Genomic DNA, 19,317 nt, shown 5'->3' with positions numbered 1-19,317 from the left:
ACAATAAGCTTCCCCAATAAGGCTCTACTCTGATCGACTGCATCTATAATGCCCAAACCGCCCTGAGCCAGCGGAAGTGTATAACTGCCCATGCAACCTTTGCCCGAGCTGGCTGACCGTCCCTCCCGGACCACAGAAAGTTCCTGATCAGCCTCTGTACCTGGATGATGCAAGAGCTCGAGAAAATCCAGCAAGACGTAATGTACCACATGGTCGCTAATAGCACCTGATTTGCCACCACCACCCTCCCAGCCAAGGATAGTCGAGCTGTACTCCAATACAATAGCTTCTTCCGAATGCTCAGAAGAAGCGGGGCAATCTGCTGCTCAGGTGACAAATCAAGGCCAATCTGGCATCCCAAATACCGCGCTGCTGTGCCTGGAGGAATCCATCTAAAACCGGGGTCCGGGCTCCATGCCGGAGTGGGAGCACTACTGATCCAAAAGGCCACTGTCTTGCGCCAATTGATCAGTGCTCCCGAAGCTGCACTAAAAACCTGGAGCGACTGCTCAGCCCGAATAAGATTGGCCTCATGGCCATGCAAAAATAAGCCCGTGTCGTCTGCAAACTCAGCATCAAGCAGGTCCTCCCCCCGGACTGGGAGCTGCAGTCCTCTCAAACCAACCTCTTCTGCCGTCAAATACATACTCATAGCCTCCGCAAAGAAGAGAAAAAGGAAAGGGGCGAGAGGACACCCCTGACGGACTGATCTGGTCAACTCAAAACTCGGCCCCCGTCCTCCTGCAATCAGCACCTGGCTGCGAGCTGTGGAATACAGAGCTGCCACCCCTCTGATCCATCCTGGCTCAAAGCCCAGGCGAAGCATAGTGCCCTCTAAGAATCCCCAATCAACTCTATCATATGCCTTCTCAAAATCGAGAAGCATCACGACCAAGTCCTCGCCAAGAAATCTAGCTCGGGCCGTCGCCTCCCAGAAAGTAAAGATGTTGTCAAGGATACTACGCTCCTTGACAAATCCTGTCTGAGTAGCATGAATCAACTCCCCCAGGAAGGGCTGGATCCTCAAACTCAAGGCCTTTGCCAAGACCTTGTAGACAGTATTGAGGATCGTAATAGGCCTCCAATGCCGAATGTCATCTGATACTCCCTCCCCCTTGGGGATAAGATAGATCAAGCCCTCTGAAAAGCTCTGCGGCATCACCCAAGTGTCCAAAACATGCTGAAAGCCCCTGCGGAGGCCTAGCCCCAAAAGGTCCCAATAGCGCATAAAAAAGGCCGGCGTCAGTCCGTCCTCCCCTGGGCAGCTATGTCGCGGCAGGACCCTCAAGGCCTCGACAAGCTCAATCTCTCACAGAGGCGCACCTAGAACTGTACGCATATGGTCTGTGACCCTCCTCTGCACATGGGCCCACACAGTTTGTCTGCAAACATCTCGATCCTCAGTGGCTGGCTCCGCTGAAAGCAGGTCACTATAAAATGCAGTAGCAATGGCTCTGATCTCCCCGAGCTCAGTAGCTACCGATCCATCCGGTCTACCAAGCTGGCGGACTCCTACTCGCGCATGACGGGGTCCAGTGATCTCAAAAAACTCTCCAGTCACTCTATCACCAAGCTGCGTCCACTGAGAGGCCTGACGACGATAGTAAAACTCATGTCTCTGCTCCTCTACCTCTCTAACCTCCTGGCGTGCCTGGCTCAGCTGGGACGCCACCCACTCACATGCAGGCTGCTGCTCCTGAAGGCGTTGTAGCGAAGCAAGGCTGCGTCTCAGCCGTTGCTCCCGCTCGCGAATCTCTCCCAGTCGTGTCAAAGCTGCAGCGTGTAGATCAGTCCCTGGGCACACTGGCCCGCTGCATCCTGGTCAGAGCACTGACTATCATGCCAGATCCTCTCAATGTCCTCAGCGAGACTGGGATCTGTAAGTACCCTCTCTGCGATCCTCAACTGCAAGCTGGGCTCCCGGGTCCCCTCCTCCAATGCCAATATAACTGGCGCATGATCTGAAAATGAGGTGCCAGCGAGAATGCCGACGGAGCCCCCTCGCTCCCCTAACCAGTCGCCCACATAAAAGCGATCAATCCGTAATAGATTAGTCCCTCCCTGCCGGCGATCCGACCGAGAGAAACTAAGACTGTCCTGAGACCGGGAGAAAGCCCCATGCTGCCATGCATCAGTAATCCTCAGTGACATGCAAAACCGGTCCCAAGCTGCAAGCTCCGTGCCGTGCACTGTAACATGACTGCCTCCCACCCTATCTGCCGGGTCCTCAAGCATGTTGAAGTCTCCCCCAACACACCAATGTGCGGCCTCTGGCAATGCATCTGTATAACTGGCGCATGATCTGAAAATGAGGTGCCAGCGAGAATGCCGACGGAGCCCCCTCGCTCCCCTAACCAGTCGCCCACATAAAAGCGATCAATCCGTGATAGATTAGTCCCTCCCTGCCGGCGATCCGACCGAGAGAAACTAAGACTGTCCTGAGACCGGGAGAAAGCCCCATGCTGCCATGCATCAGTGATCCTCAGTGACATGCAAAACCGGTCCCAAGCTGCAAGCTCCGTGCCGTGCACTGTAACATGACTGCCTCCCACCCTATCTGCCGGGTCCTCAAGCATGTTGAAGTCTCCCCCAACACACCAATGTGCGGCCTCTGGCAATGCATCTGTAACCTGAGTCCAGAACTCTGCTCTGGCACTAGCATGATTGGGCGCATAGATGTTGAGCACACCCAATAGCTCATCATGCATCCTCAGAATGACATAATGTGCTCTACCAGGCACAATGATCCCTCGATCCACAATGGCCTGCCGCCATACATCTGCAATAACCATGCATACTCCTCCCTGTCCACCCAAAGGACCAAACCTTGCAGACCAAAAAGTGTCCCATCTACCAGGCATCACCGAACCATATCTCCGGATCCTGCTCTCACCCAAGTGGTGCTCCTGCATCATCAAAATGTCAATGCTGTCACCAACCAGGCATCTCTGAAGCTCCTGCCTCAAGCAGCCTCGATAGCGTATAAAGTGTGCTCCGCCAAGGCCCTGTACATTCCATGAGATGATCCTCATGGATGCCCTGCTGAGGTGGATGTTGTCTCAGCCGTACGGCGGGCCTTCGCAAGCGGCTTGGATGGAGAGTAGTCCCCATCCGAACGGCTGCGAATCTGCCCACCCGGTGTACTGCAAGAATCCCGGATCAGGCGCCAGTGGCTGTGGCCCATGGCGACTGCCTCCTGCTCTGACAGAGCAACCTCGTGTATACTCACATATCCAGGGTCGCGTGCCAAGTCTGCCACTATGCGCACGACCAAATGACGAATCCCTGAGGTATCCACACTCCCGGGATCCAAGAAAAAATGAGCCAACTCCCAAAGTCGGCCTATCACGTCTGTCACCTCCAGATCGCTCATGTGATGCGAAAACTCAACTGCCTGAGTCTTCAAAGTGCTGAGAGCGAGCTCTAGAGTCCACTCCCGGTCACAAGGTCCACAAAGAGGGAACGAGAAGGCCACCGCTGAGTCTAGTGCCTCCTCCCCGCGGGCCGGAGGTATCACTACATGAACGCGAATGGGTGCTGGCTCATGGGGGCCCTCTGCTCCAAAAAGCCGTGTGAAGGTATAATCAAAAGCCTCCGAGCGCTGTCTAATGCCAAGGCGACTCAGCCGACTGCGGATAGATGAAATCCGTGAGGCCCTAATCGGCATAGGTCTCCTCTGTGATGCTCGAGCGAGGTCAGTGCTCAGCGCTCTCCGGACTGCAGGTGAGCGCCAAGGAACTGCCAGGGCCTCCCGGGAAGGTGAGGCGGGCGGAGGGGGAGGAGGGGGAGGCGAGGGAGGTGGAGAGGGAGCCGCTACCGAAGCCGGAGCGGGGGCAGGAGGAGGCGATGGTGGAAGTGAGGCGGAGGGAGGAGACGGGGGTGGGGGGGGTGGAGGGGGAGCTGGCATCTCCTGGTCCTCAGTCGCTGCAGGGGTCTCCTCCTGTAGGGGAGCAAAGCTGTTCCTCACAGGAACCCAGTGAGGCTGAGACTGTGGCTGCTGCTGCAGCGGTCTCTGGGCGTGCTGCTGTGGCTGTCTCCCTCGGCGGCGCCCCTGTCCAGGCTGCCACTCCGAGGTCTCTGTGGCCTGAGCAGGTGTCCCGGAGGCAGCCTGCCGAGCCGAATCTGTGGGCGGGCCATCAGTAGCATGCTGCTGTGGTGAGGGTCGAGGTCTCCTGCGAGGGCAGGCCTTGGCCAGATGACCGACCTGCCTGCAAATGAAGCACTGGTTCGGGAGCCCCGAGAACTCCACTCTCTGATCTATCCACCCCCCCCCTATCCTAGGTAGCTGAATGACCTTAGGAAGGGAGGAGATCTCAGACACCAACACTTTGACCGAAGGTAGCCCCGCTGCTCTGGCCACCAATGCTCCGAGCCTGGAGAGGAGCGGAAGATACTCCCGACGGAGACCAGGGAAACAAACTGTAACATGGAAGAGGCGCTCTCCCTGCTCCGCCGCTGCTGGGTCAAATCCATGCTGCCAAGGTCTGAAGAAAGCCCGAGCACCCCTGATGTCAAGGGGACTCATGGCAAGGACCTTGGCAACGCTCTGGGCGGCCTCGAACTCGATCTGATAATGTCCACGGCCCAGAAGCTGTACATCCAGGATCTTGCCCACATCTGCAAGAAGGCGGGCCTGAAGAAGATCCTTGATCTCCCCTCTGCTGGGGCGAGTGCCAACTATACGGCAGATGGTGGAATGAGCCTGGAGGCGTTCCACCTCTGCGGTGAGGCTCGCTTCCTCTTCCGGCGAAAGAGAAAGCCTGATGGGGGTGACCTCGGGGGCGGGCGAGGGGGCTGCGGATGAGTCCCTCTGAGGCGGGGCAGGAGGAGCCTCCATCAGAGTCTGAAGCTGCGGCGAAGGCGAGGCGAAGCGGGAACCTGCTGGAACCGAACTGCACACAGAGAGGCGGGATACGGAGCGAAAAAGAAAAACAAAACCCCAAGGGGGGGCGGAAGCTAGAAGGAGAAGGCGAATGAGAAAAAAGAAAAAAAAAACCCAAAAAAGGGGAAGGCGGGGGCTGCGCGCAAGAGGGAAGGGGAGGAAGCGAGCAGGCGGCAGGGGGAGGATGAGGCGCAGCAGAGTGGATGGGGGGCGCGAAGACAAGGGGGAGGCGCGAGGAGAGGAAGCGAGGCGGAACAGAAAAAAAAAGGGGGGGGGGGGGGCTAAAAAAAACCCGGCGGCGGGCAATGAAGGCGGAGGGGGGGAAGGAGCGATGGGCAGGCGGGAGGGAGAGCAGGTAGGTGGGGGCGACAGGCGCGATGCAGAACCACGAGCAGGGGCGGCGGGAGCTTCAGCGAGCGCAACGTCGATGGGAGGAATCGAGGGAATGTCACAATTGTTACTTAATCTCTCTAATTACTCTTGATTAGTCTTTATTCATTGAAAGGACACCAATGAAGTGTCACACCCTGTCACATGGGTCATCACTAAAGAGGAGCATCACTTGTCAACTGGTCATACCCACAAATGCAGGGAGATTTTGCAAGGCAAGAGTCACACCTTTTGGTCACCCGTCTTCGGCCCATCTGGGATCCAAGGCGAAGTAAGTATCTCAACTAGCGAGCAACTTCTTCTTCCAACGATAGTGGACTCAAGCACCATAGTTTTAAGGAGGGCACAATGGGTGATTCGCAGACTTGGGGAGGACCGGCCTCCTCAACATTTATGCCCATAACTCCATGGCATGCCGGGCACACTTTTGGAGCATGATTCGATAGGGCCTCCCGCAAGTTCACATTTTAAGTACGACAACAAGACAATAGAGGAAACTTTTTCAATATTTCTCAGTGTGAGCTTCACCAAAAGCATAAATGGCCTAATGACGAAGATCTTCAACAACATCTACCAATATTTCCAAAACTCTTTCAACATCAAAAGTCACTTATTTAACCAAAAGTGAAATTCTTGGCATATTTGAATCAATGGATATTTTTATTTAAATTTAAAGAGAAATTTTAGATAAATTTATTTTATGTATAAAAGTCTTATTTTAAGTGGGAGAGAATGTCACAATTGTTACTTAATCTCTCTAATTACTCTTGATTAGTCTTTAATCATTGAAAGGAAACCAATGAAGTGTCACACCCTGTCACTAAAGGGGAGCATCACTTGTCAAATGGTCATACCCACAAATGCGGGGAGATTTTGCAAGGCAAGAGCCACACCTTTTGGTCACCCGTCTTCGACCCATCTGGGATCCAAGGCGAAGTATCTCAACTAGCGAGCAGCTTCTTCTTCCAACAATAGTGGACTCCAGCACCATAGTTTTAAGGAGGGCACAATGGGTGATTCGCAGACTTGGGGAGGACCGGCCTCCTCAACATTTATGCCCATAACTCCATGGCATGCCGAGTAGACTTTTGGAGCATGATTCGATAGGGCTTCCTGCAAGCTAATTTTTTTTTTTGTGTGTGTGTGTGTGTATGTGCGCGCGCGCGCATGCATCTGTGGGGGGGGGGGTGCGCTTTAATATGCTAGAGACCACACAAGATAGATTAGGTGGTAGTCAGGATTAGTCAGGATACCGTCTTTGGTGCAAAGCTTGCGACTTGGGAGAAGCTTGACTTCACCAGGAGTTCTTCGAGCGGATAGAGCCTCACCAGAGGAGGATGGCATCTGGAGGCTTAGAGGATCAGATGGCATGACTGTTTCCGAATCGCCCGAGATTCAAGCCATAGCCATTGGCTTCTTCAGTTCCCTCCTACCTGCTGGTACAGGATGCGAGAGAGAGGGTCTGGCAACACACACGAGGCTGTCCCACCGGCTCTCCAAAGCTTCTTGATGACATCCTTCTCTTCCGAGGAGATTGCAGAGGCTTTGCAGGTGCTCCCTAGGGGCAAGCGCCTAAGTGAGGATGGGCTTCCGGTTCCATGTTTCTTCGTCATTGGGAGCTCATGGAGGGCGGCTTCAGTGCCGCCTTCAATGAGTATGATTTCCAGATCTATGCCAAAGAGACTAGTCTTTGATTCTTTTATTACTAACACGAGTATTTAGGCTTTTCAACAGGACTTCCAATGCCATCACATGGCTACACAAGAGCCTACATGGCTGTTCCCACGGGCCCAATGAATAATTTACATGCCCAAAGGCTGAGATACATGTCCAACAGCTACCTTGTGGCTAATTTTCAAGCCCACTAGCTGCAAAATGGTGTATACATGTGCCCAACGGCTGACTTCCAAGCCAAATGGCTGAGTTCCATGCCCAAGGGCACATACATGTGCCGAAAGGTTGATTCCCATGCGTAGTGGTGACCCAATGGTCCATACATGTGCCCAATGGCTGATTTCAATGCTCATGGCTGTCCAATGGTCCATACATGTGTCCACCAATTGGTAATTTCCATGCTCAATGGCCACACGATGGTCCGTACATGTGTCCACCAATGGCTGAGTTCCATGCCCAATGGTCCATACATGTGCCCAAGGGTTATCTCCCATGCCTAATTGCTGAATTCCATGCCCAATGACTGATTTCCAATCCCAATGGCTGAGTTCCATGGCCGGCTCCACAATGGTGCATACATGTGTCCAAAGACTTCAAATTTTCTTTTAATTAGTTGGGGTAGAATTTACCTCTTTTCCCTTGCTTGGATGCAGGCCAAAACAGCCCCAAGCAGCCCCAAATCAGGCCCATACACTAGCACTTCAAATTAGAGTTTTTCCACAGTATAGAAGGATTGGTACCATGTGTTTGGCCCATACATGTGTCCACCAATGGCTGAGTTCCATGCCCAATGGTCCATACATGTGCCCAAGGGTTATCTCCCATGCCTAATTGCTGAATTCCATGCCCAATAGTCCATACATGTGCCCAATGACTGATTTCCAATCCCAATGGCTGAGTTCCATGGCCGGCTCCACAATGGTGCATACATGTGTCCAAAGACTTCAAATTTTTTTCTAATTAGATGGGGCAGAATTTACCTCTCTTTCCTTGCTTGGATGCAGGCCAAAACAGCCCCAAGCTGCCCCAAATCAGGTCCATACACTAGCACTTCAAATTAGAGTTTTTGCACAGTATAGAATGATTGGTACCATGTGTTTGGGTAGTTGGGTAGCCACTTGACAAGTGTCCCCTTGTGTGTCCAAATATGCAGATGGCATTGCAGCCCCCAAGCACACTCAAATTGTTCCCACTCGAATCTATATTAGGGGTGCCCAATTTAGAGGTTGTTTCCCCATATTATAACTTATCCCCACGCATTTACGTGTCATGAAAACCTTCCACTTATATATTGGCTATAAAACCATGGCGATAGTAAAATGGGCACATCTTGTAAAGCTTTTTGTATCAAATTTCCACGTGGAAAATTTACAACTAGTGACAATGCTCCACTCTCATGTAATCTGGTCCCCCAACTTGCTCTAATTTGTATAGCCCACTTCATGAGAAGTGGCCATGAGAAATTGGGTGCCTAGCCTCCCATTCTGGACACCAAATGGGGTCATTGTGACGAGGATGGTAGTGACATCTTTTGTACAATTTGGTTGGCTTCCAGAAACATAGCATTCACTGTGGATCCATGTGTGTTTCAACCCCTGACATGTTCAAATTAGAGGGGTGCAACCCCGAATACCTTGTCAGGTGTTGTGGGGCCTGTTTGGTTGCCCAGACAATCTTGGATTGGATCAGAAGACTCGCAAACACCATAGACACTATACTTGTGGTTGAAACTAGTCATATTGGCTCACCTTGCCGTCTGGAGGTCAGTCGAGACTCGACATACCATGGGGCACTATACAAAGGCCCCATATTCCCTCATTATTCAATCCCATCATTAACAATCTCCTCTTTCCACAGGCAGTTTCCAGCCTCCACAGGAATGCATCGCTCAAGGAAGGCACCATCTTTTGTAGCCAACTCAAAAGCAAAGAGAGTGTTCTTCTCTTCTCGTGTTTGCTGTGCATCAATCTGCCTTTGGTCCTCAAAGCATGAGTGTGAATTGTGTTACCCCACGTTGTGTGTTTCTTATACTGTGTCAGAGCTTAGCCTTTCAACCAGATTGCTTTGCTACTTGCCCTAGGATAGCTTTGAAGAAATGGCCAATCTAAACCCACTGGTGACGAACACTCCAGCCAATGCTCCAACAGAATCATCTCTCCGTCAAGTTCCATTGGACATGGAGGAAGACTTCATGGCTTAAATTCCCAGCTCTTACTACCTCTTTGGAGGTCTTCGGGTTATTTGACCTCACACTCCAATTTGACCTTGAGCCATCCACGACAAAGGACACCAACTGTCAAGACACCCTGCCCCGTCCCATTGCAATGGCGGCCTGTAAGCGAAGGAATGCAGATATGCTAAGTACCATCATTACAATTCTCGAAGACAGCATCCAACTTTGATTCAACACACCAGGTAGGCCGTAGGAGTGTGGCAGATATTGGCAACTCACTATGAGAGCACTAATGCGCAAACATGCTGTGAGCCCTAATCTATGAAGGGACAAAAAGAGGCTACTAATGTGAGGCCCTGCACCCAAAACAAGCAACAATAAGCTGCCCACCAAACTAACAAATGAATGCAACTAATGCACAACCAACACAAATTAACACAAGTAGGCCTGCTTTTTAGAGGTCTATAGAAAGAACCCCTCTCTCCCCATTGCAAATATCTTCTACACTTCACTTCAAAGCAGCCAAGGGAGAGGAAATCACCCTTGAAAAGTGGCAGATGCAGCCAGGACAGCAAAAACTAACACGTCAGTAAAGGATAACATTCTAAGGGATACAACCCTTATCTTTTGTAAATCTCAGATACCACAAGAGAAACAGAAGGTATGAATATCCTCCTAAAAATACAAACAACAACCACAATTCACTACTTTCATATATTGGTGATAACTGTACAAAGACACAGCTTTCAACACCCAAACAATTAACTTACAAATAATATTAGCTCCAGTAAGCCACACCTCGGGTCCTTCCAAACACCAGATTCTTGAAAATGAGGAACCACCAGAGAAGCATTTAACAGCCATGCTACAGTCACTGCATTACAAACCTGCACACACCCCAAGCCAAGGTAAGCAATACTCTTGCATGCAAAGCTGGAGAGCACCATAGTGACAGGAAAGAACCTTGGATGAAAACCTTACTGGTGTTATTTCAATACAGAAATGATGGCACTTACGCATATGTGAAGCTGAAATAAACCTCCTGTACAAAAGACTTGTATGTATCGCTGTTCCAAACCATGACTTGCCTACACAAATTTGAAAACAACAATTTTATTGAAGTGTGACTGTGCACAGCATCAGAAAAAATATTCAAGCACTTCTTAACTACCTCTCTAAAGTTGTAATGAAGCACAAAAACAACCCCCCTCAACCCATTGCTGGACTCATTGCTAAGGTAAGTCCTCATCATAATTTTTCATTCCCCTTCAGTTAAAGCTGTGTGTTTCTAGTGTAGGAACCTCATGCATATTCTACACACTTTCATGGCTGAGTAAACCCTTGACCTGATCTTTCTTTAGTTAAATATACCAAGCCTTGCATTCTTCATCATGGCATTGTTGTCCTGACTCCTATGGGAGGTTTGGATGTGGATTTGATTGCATGTGGGAAGGAATTTTGGACAACATCGACAATTGATTAAATGAGAAAGGGGATTCCCTCTTCAAGAGAGAGGAAGTGGTGACAAGTACAAATGGAGTCATATAAATGGTCAAGCATAGTAGGTGGCTGTCCACTATTTTGCACATTTGGGACAGCCCTCTCTTTGCCTTGGAATAAGAGTTTAGCCTTGTTGGATCGACTTAACTTGAGTTCCAATTACTCAGTGGCAGTGGTGCTTGTACATTTGTAATCCCGCTTTGTACACGGGTTGTATCCCAATTGAAACCTTCTCTTCCTTTCAACCTCTGGAACATGCATAAATGGAGGCACCTCCAAAAGCACTTTCTAAAACTTGTACACATATACATATCACCATTTCCCCTTCATTCTACTTCATCCAATCCCACTTCATTGTTATCTCATTTAATGCATTGGAATTCAAGAACGAGGCATAAAATCTCTACTTGAATTCGTCCCATGATCTAACAAGATTTAGGGAGAGCTTCTCAATAGACCACCAATGAGCAATAGTATCTTTCATAAACATGCTTACATGCCGGATCATGGATTTCTTAGTGAAATCCTCATCACTAAAAGCAATATCAAACTGGGCAATAAAAGCAAGTGTCTTTGATACATCATATTCTCCATGATATGTATCAAACTTAATAGATTTGTCTCCGGCTTTTAGAGACTCTGATGCATTAGCCTGCATCTCAACATGTTTTCCTGTGTGCATGTCCATTGGGACAATCCCTGTGATTGGCATAATTTTGGGAACAAAAGGGGATGCATTGGGCATAGAAACATGTGCCTTGTAAGCATAAGGCATGGTTGGTCCCTCAACATACATTGGTGCATTCTCACCCATAACCCTCCCTCACGAGCACACTCAGAGCATGAGTAGCATGAGAGATACGCAGAATACCTGCACCATCAGAAAATCGCAGTCCATGTTGCATGTGTTGTGCATACACATTTTCAACCTGCAATAGCATTTGATATACATTTTGACCGCTGCCATAAACATTGCATTCTTCATGGACTACATATGGTACACCTGCAAGGCGTGAAGTTACCAATGGTTCCTCTCTAATTGTATAAGGGTTCATTCTCTTAGACATGTGCTCTTGTTCAACCGCCTCTGGGGGTAACAAGACTTGTGGGATAGTTACATTTTGTCCATAGGCATCCTCAGTACGAGCCAAGTATGCACGTGCTACATCTCTCGATTGAATGTGCACCTCTGGAGCTATCACTGCCATGGCATGTTCCATAAATAATTCAGCTTTCTTGGCCTTCAAATGATCATGTACCAATGGATCTCGACGCTAGAGCTTCAATTCTTCTTCTTGTGCATAAAGTAGAGCCTGCATACCAATAAGTTCAACACTTAGGACTATGGACTCTCCTTCCTGCATTTTCTCTTTACCACACAACGGCTGTCCCACATGTTATTGTTCCCTAGTATGCACCACATGAGTATGTTCTTCTATAAAGCATTGAAAGTATGCATATCATTATCCCTGTCTCTTGTGTTTGCATCTTCAACATTCACTTTACGGCTGTCATAGTGTTCGAAGTGTAGAGACAGCTAGTGTTTGCGATGATCGTCTTTCACGATGGAAGTGAAAGAGAACCGTATGCTCTGATACCAATGTAATTCCATTAGTCTATGTGGAATGTTTGGTTGAACACAATGCTAATCAATACACTTAATTACACTAAGATTTAATGGACAACAAGCTCAATACAAGATGTAATTCAATGAATTGACAAGAGACGCACAATGAGCCAAAACGGCTGAACCCTCCCTCAAATAATGTATATTGATCTTGGCAGAATCAAGTACATAGTATCATGGGCATTTCTAACGAGATTTCCATACCAATGCATATGAATACAGTATTGCAAACAATATGGTTGTTATTGAAGATCTTCAGCTCATACTACCCCAAAAAGTGTCCATGTTCCCTTCCAGCTACTCTCTATTAATCCACCTGCACATGATAGAAACAATCTTCAAGAGAGCACGTAAGATAAGAAAACACTGCATAGGGTATGTAAACACGGAGTCCTGCTCCTTCCTCTTACTACTTGCTTCCATGATTGATCATTAAAGCTTACCAAGTAGAGTTAATGCCAGCGGAAGTCTTCGTGATGAAAGCATTTAGAGTGTTGAAATCTTCACTTTACGACAAAAGTCTTCAAGTGGTTGCAAGGAACCCTAGAAAAGCTTCCCCTATGGTTCAACTTGAGAAAGGAAGGCAAGGCTGAACATTAGGGTTTTCAACCAAAAGACCAGAGATTACAGCAAATAAAAGGACTGTTTTGCTGAATTTCAGCCATTGGAAGTGTATAGGAGAGTGAATACGACCTGGAAACACTCTTGGAAGCTTGGAAAACACTCTAACAAGCTTGGTTATGGTGTAGTGAAGGAGAATGCATAAAATACAGCCATAAGGCCTCTTGACCCAGAACATCGGTGTGTGCAAACGCAGAGATGGTCATAATTTATAAGTGAGTTTTGGTGGCCCAATAATTAATAAAGTTTGTACACACTCACTTGTCACATAATCATGTCAGCAAACACTTTCACACGCACGGTTCACGAGCGGGCATCCCCTTATCCAAAACTACACGTGGAAAAAAAAAAAAGCCAAGCAAACGTAAGTGGTTTCCATTTTTCATCGTGGGATCCAAGTCACTCAAGAGGCAATATAAACCATATTCATCCAACGAGAGATATCATCATAACATGGTCATCCAACTTATCTATACACCATGCCACAATGTCCCATACACTGATACCCACTCTCCAAGTGTCTAGCTGCTAATGACAATTGAGACATTTATTATATGATACCAATGCTCTAGAGATCAATTTCCACAACAAACTCTAGGGGATTCAAAAAATAATCTTTTTCCCAAACACAACCCATTTGATGGTCACCCAAACAGCTTGGGACTATCAATCCCTCAACCAAAAGTAAGCACATTACTTGGGAAGAACAATCCCTCGACCAAGCAAAAGCTCTACCCAACCAATGTGTCAAAACACTAAATACTACCAAAGCATAGTGGAAGTTATACTCACTCTTAAACATTCTGAGACTAACCAAACATGGGTATTCACACAAACAAAAAATAAATGTGTAAATACTAAGGATATGGTTAGTGCTCCCAAGGATGATGATTCCCAAGCACTTAAGGGAACAATAATTCATGTAAGAATAACCATCACTCAACCGTAAACACGGTCTAGCAATCAACCATTGGATTGTTACTCTAAAACTACCCCGTTTCATCACGAATCGGCTGCACAAAATGGTAATAAAATAAAATATCCATGCAACCTTCTCCATTGCCAAACAAAAGGATGCATAAATCCTAAGTAAACAGTGCTAAGACAACAACAAAATTCTACATGTAGAGAAGAGAATCCAACTAATCCATGAGATGCAGAAGAAAATTTTCTTTTTTAAATACGTGTTGTTTGCTAGGGCCCTTAACAAGAATCTTGTTCTCATCTTGGGATGGTGGGTCGGGTCTTAGTGCTTTGATTTCACTTTCAATAGCGCTAGAGGAGGTGCTAGACCTCGTTTCTTCATCTGATATTTCTTCGATCACTTGTTAATGAGTGTGCATTGTGTTGCCTTTACCTTCCCTAGGTTTAGGCTTTCTTCACACCTCTTTTCCTTGTCTTGAGGTTTAGTCTTAACCTCTTCAATTAGTGTAGCTTTGGCTTTTTGGGTTTAGGAGATTGTGAATCTTTTTTTGGTTCTTGTTTAAAGATATTCTCCTCTTTCCCTTGTGTAGAGTGTTCTTTTGTAGACTGTGTTTTTTGCTCGCACCTTGGCTTACAAATGTGTTAGCACAATTAGTGAAACCATAGACACGTGTCCATTCTACACACTTAAGATATTGAGAGTTGGGTATTAAGAGACAGCTTAAAATAAGGCATCTCTCCTCGGGCAATCTAAGAAGATGTGATTGATGGCACATCGTTCACACATGGATCGCGTGGTGTCAAGGACTACAGGTGCATTCCACATTGGACACGCTACAACCTTGTGTGATCCATGATAATAGAAGCACTACATTGTTTGTCTAACTGCATCCTTAGCAATTTCTATCCCTGGTTTTGTTTCTATTTGAGTTGAAGTCACTAAATGTATTCGGGCTCCTTGGTTTTGATGTAATTAATGTGCATTTGTTGCATGTGAATACATACATTGCGAGATGTCATGATAAACGCCTTGCAATGATTGCAATATAGAAAGACTAGTTTAGAATACATGCAACGTGAATTGGGATGGTGGTGCCTATGATATGCACAACGTAATTGGTCTACAAGAGAAAGGGGTCATAAGGGTTACTAATAATTTAGCTCATCCTCTTTCTTGTAGTGACTTACCAAGCTTTCACGCAGGGCATTATAGAATTCTACAATAAACATCTTAGAGAACATATTTGTTTGCTCCATGCTTTCAGTGGTTTAGACGAGAAAGAGTTTATCTCAATGATAACTTCCATCATGTTATCGTCCAAACGGATTGCTTCTTTGCAACATTGATCCAAAGTATCTAGATTTGAGACTATGATCAAATTGTGCAAAGTGGTTTTCTTTAACCCCATAAGGAAACATTTGCTTTTGTTGGACCTGTATTAGGGTTACCAGTTACAGCACACAGTTCACACAAAGTGATACAGTAGTGAGGAAGAGATAGCACACAACTCGATAAGATTTGCTTGGAGTGGGTGTACCCACAACCAAGTATAAAGATAAGAACACAACACAAGTGAAATAAAAGGATGTTCTTGTGCAGAGGATAAAAAATCTCCTAGTGAGGAAAAAAGTACCCTGACTAGTCCTAGAGTATTCACACACCACTACCCATGACATAGATATCTACAAATCCCTTGGAATGATGATGTGAACATGTACATGGACATGACTAATCAATCCTCAAAAGATAATAAGCTTAAACCTTTGCGGAAAGCTTCAACCTTTTCACAAGGAAGAGCCTTTGTGAACAAATCTGCCACATTGTCATGTGTACATATATACACCAAGTTGATCTCTCCCGCGTGGAGCCTCTCCCTGACATAATGGTAATACACCTCAATGTGCTTTGTGACAAGCATGAAACATTGGGTTCCTCACAACTGCCAATGCGCTCTGAGAGCCACTGAAGATAGGAGTGGAGTACTCTTGTCCGACACTAAGATTTGCTAAAAGACGTTTGAGCCATACACACTCAATGGCAGCTATAAATGCTACACTGTACTTAGCCTCACAGTTGGATGTAGTCACTGTGAAGATATAGAGGGTGTTGTCTATGGAACTATTACAAAACCCATGTGCAACCAAGTAGACATCATGTATTTTCTCGTGACATGCTTTGAGAACTTACTTAACGCCATATAAAGCTTTCCATAACCTGCACACTTTGGCTTCGTGACCCTTGTGAACAAAATCATGAGGTTACATACATAGACCTTCTCATGCATATCACCATTCAAGAAGGCAGTTATAATGTGGAACTGATATACATTTCAAACAAAATGTTCTCTTGATGAAGCACAAGAGGATCAGAATTATATGCACGCCATGCAGCAAGAATATGATTCCATCTTGAAGAATGGTACTTGGGATTTAGTTGACTTGCCTTTCAGCAAGAAAGCTTGCCTATAATCAGTCATGTAGTATATACAACCACTTAAAATTTTAGCAAAGCAAAGCTAATATTTTGATTAGGCAAGATCTCCCATCAAGGCCCAAAGACTGGCTCTTCTTTATCACACAAGTTGCTCATAAGAGCATGATCCAGGGAACTGGCACGTGCTCTACCTGCCAATGGAGCCACTACATTGCTGTCCCGCAAAGTTTGCAACAGCCAATGAGGCACCAACTTAGCTTGCTGAATTGCTGTCCTTTCTTCTTCCATTGCATCATCAATGTCTGGTTGTTCAATGGGCACAACATGTGGCATTGCTGGTTGCTGATTTTCAGCATCTCAGGACTGATTTTCTGCAATTGTGGGCTGATTTCCAACCATAGGCTGAGTGTCCAAATGCCCAACACCTAGTAAGTGTGTCCCATACAAGGAAAGGAGAGTATCAAAAAGATCCTGAGAGCCAACAGTTGGCTGTTTTCTGCATTCAAGTAAGGGCTAAGATGAATCCATCATCTCGGCTAACCATAATCCACTGCAAAGTAGGATGGTAGAAATTGTACCCTTTACTCTCCAAGCTATAGCCCACAAAGATGCATTTCCCTGCCTTGTGATCAAGCTTGGTGTGGTGCTAGTCAAGTGCAAGAGCATAAGCCAAGCAACCAAAGACGCGCATATGAGCCATTGATGGCTTTCTATCATGCCAAGCTTCATAAGGAGTGATAGTTTGTAAGGCTTTTGTTGGACACCTGTTAAGCACATATGTTGCATACATCACAGCTTCCGTCCAAAACCTATGAGGTAAATTTTAGCCTTTAACCATACATCATGCCGTTTCCATAAATGATTTGTTTTTCTTTTGGACATGTACTGGCCTCCTCTAGCTGTACATGAGACTACACTTTGCACTCTGACCTATTTTCAGCCATGTGTTGAAAGTACTTGAAACACATAAACAACTCTGACTATTGCTTCATAGCATAGACCCAGTTAATGAATGTAACAAAATAGAGGCATCTTCCAATAGATGGTGTCCTCATCGGGCGACATACATCACTACTGTAATTTCTAGACAGCCCTCACTAACCATCTTTGAGCAACGATGTCCAATGCATTTTGCCCAATATGCAACCCTCGCATACATGTTTGACGGGTGCTACAAGTGGAGGCAAAGCAGAAACCATATCATGCCTTTGAAGGCAAAGCAGACTACCAAAGTTCATATGTCCAAACCATAGCTCAACATATGTCATGCTAGATGTAGTAGCAACTCCAAGTGCATCATGTGCAGCTCCCTCACATTCATCAAGCCTGTAAAGACCATGACATAAAGTACCTGAGGCAACAATAAGATCTCCACCATTGCAATCATGTACATCGGCGTGAATCAGAATGCATTTTGATTCACGCTAAGGTGTCCAGATCCGGTGCATTTTCTACCCCAAAACAAAAGGTAATTCAAGCGCTCCGCCTTACGCATACAACCGGCAACAATGAATTTAGAGAGCTGTTCCATGAGTCTAACACATGTATATGACCTCAAAAAACATATCAAATCAAATAGACAGCCAACACTTACAAGCTTTTTTTCCTTTTTCTCTAGACAAGGCTTCCAACCATTAGATTTCGGTGGATCCCATAAACCAGAAGGTTCTGTAATATTCTGAATCAAAATATGAAAAAATATTAGGCAAGTGTAAAAGTACTTCCCAAGGCATCCATTTTTAAGACCAAGTTTCTTGGAAGGGGGAAAAAAAAAAGACCATTATTAAGTTTTCAACTCTCGACTCTTCGAGAAAATCCAGACGTTGAGTAAAAAGTGTGGGTATACTGATAAAATGCACTAATGCCCTCATATATTATCGGGTGAGTTTGACGGGGGGGCAAAAAAAAACCTGAATCAGAAAGCGGCTTCTTTCATGGGTCAAGTGTATGTGGGCAGATCCTGGAGAGATGTACTCCTGCAGATATTACATGGAAAAATCAATAGAGATTTCTGAAAAACCACCCAAATTTGTGCGTGTGCGTGTGTGTGTGTGTGTGTGTGTGTGTGTGTGTGTGAGAGAGAGAGAGAGAGAGAGAGAGAGAGAATTTTGCATACTGAGAAGAGTTGCTTGATCCACATGTTTTTGACAGAAGCAAGGGGAGCTTCGTTCAGTTCATAGCCAGAAATCCCCGCTATGGCGAGCCCTAGAAGCCACAGGAGAGGAGAAGGCCACGATGTGGGTGAAGCCAGTGGCGACGGTGAAGAGGAGGATGATGATGAAGACGCACTGAGGTCTTCGCTTCTTGGAGGGAGCCATTCCTTGAGTTTCAAGCTCCTGCTACGGCCCATCTCTCTCTGAGCTCTGTCTCAAGTCTCTCAGAAAAAAATCTCCTGAAAATGTTGTTGGGTGAGCAAATGATGTAATTTGAGTGCCTACGAAAGGTAGAGGAGAATCGAAATGGCACCCTTTAGAGCTACTTTTATATGGATGATTAATCTAAAGAGCTTTGAAATTAGGGCATTCTCTCCATTGTACCTTTCAATTGGTAGTCGAGTGGCTAGCTGATCTCTTTCAATGTCCCTTCCTTGGCCTCGAGCATGACAAGGATATCTTCTAATCCCTCTACTTTGAAGCGTTTGATTGTGAGATATAGGGTGCAACACCATGACGATTTTCTCTTGATTGATCAAACCCTTTTGTGCTACATTCATTGAATTTAGCACGATAGCTTTCACAACTTCCATAAGGTCCTACTTATCTTTTTACTCTGCAATGTAGAGTTGTCAGATGATCTTCCACTGTCATTTCTTTACTCTTATTCTTTCGACCACTTCTAAAATGATATATAAGTTGTAAAATAATAGATTATGCCACTTTTAAAACTTAAAGTACTATATTCATAATCGCTTCCATGATCATAATTAGACAAAGGCTCTTGAGCTTACACGCTGACTTGAGACACATTTCAACTAAATGTTAGCATAGTCTCTCTTTGGTGCTCCTTATTCTCTCTCATTCTCTCTCTAGTCTTCCTCATCTTCCCCTTTATCCTCCTTGGCCTTCTTTATGTCCTCCTTATTCTTCTTATTC

General features: G+C 46.3%; 1 protein-coding gene across 3 annotated transcripts in view; it reads right to left on the bottom strand.

Annotated features, from left to right (window-relative positions):
• Positions 1-18,896, bottom strand: part of LOC147607800 (O-fucosyltransferase 39-like) — a 63,585-nt gene extending 44,689 nt beyond the window's left edge. The window contains exons 1-6 of one of the 3 annotated variants that reach the window (XM_086789653.1): positions 18,763-18,896; positions 18,342-18,617; positions 18,136-18,201; positions 17,820-17,903; positions 10,136-10,207; positions 9,918-10,006 (exon numbers count right to left, since the gene is read on the bottom strand). In XM_086789653.1, the coding sequence (XP_086645779.1) occupies positions 9,918-10,006; positions 10,136-10,207; positions 17,820-17,903; positions 18,136-18,201; positions 18,342-18,575 (545 nt within the window). In that variant the 5' untranslated portion in view covers positions 18,576-18,617; positions 18,763-18,896. Of the gene's footprint in view, positions 1-9,917; positions 10,007-10,135; positions 10,208-17,576; positions 17,712-17,819; positions 17,904-18,135; positions 18,202-18,341; positions 18,716-18,762 lie in introns of those variants that run through there. The other 2 variants (XM_086789655.1, XM_086789656.1) reach the window with 2 other exon arrangements.
• Positions 18,897-19,317: the final 421 nt, after the last annotated feature.

The sequence above is a fragment of the Cibotium barometz genome, chromosome 54 (assembly GCF_041138505.1).
Source record: "Cibotium barometz isolate CiBa-2024 chromosome 54, ASM4113850v1, whole genome shotgun sequence".
NCBI lineage: Eukaryota > Viridiplantae > Streptophyta > Polypodiopsida > Cyatheales > Cibotiaceae > Cibotium > Cibotium barometz.
This window is presented reverse-complemented; position numbering and strand designations above follow the sequence as displayed.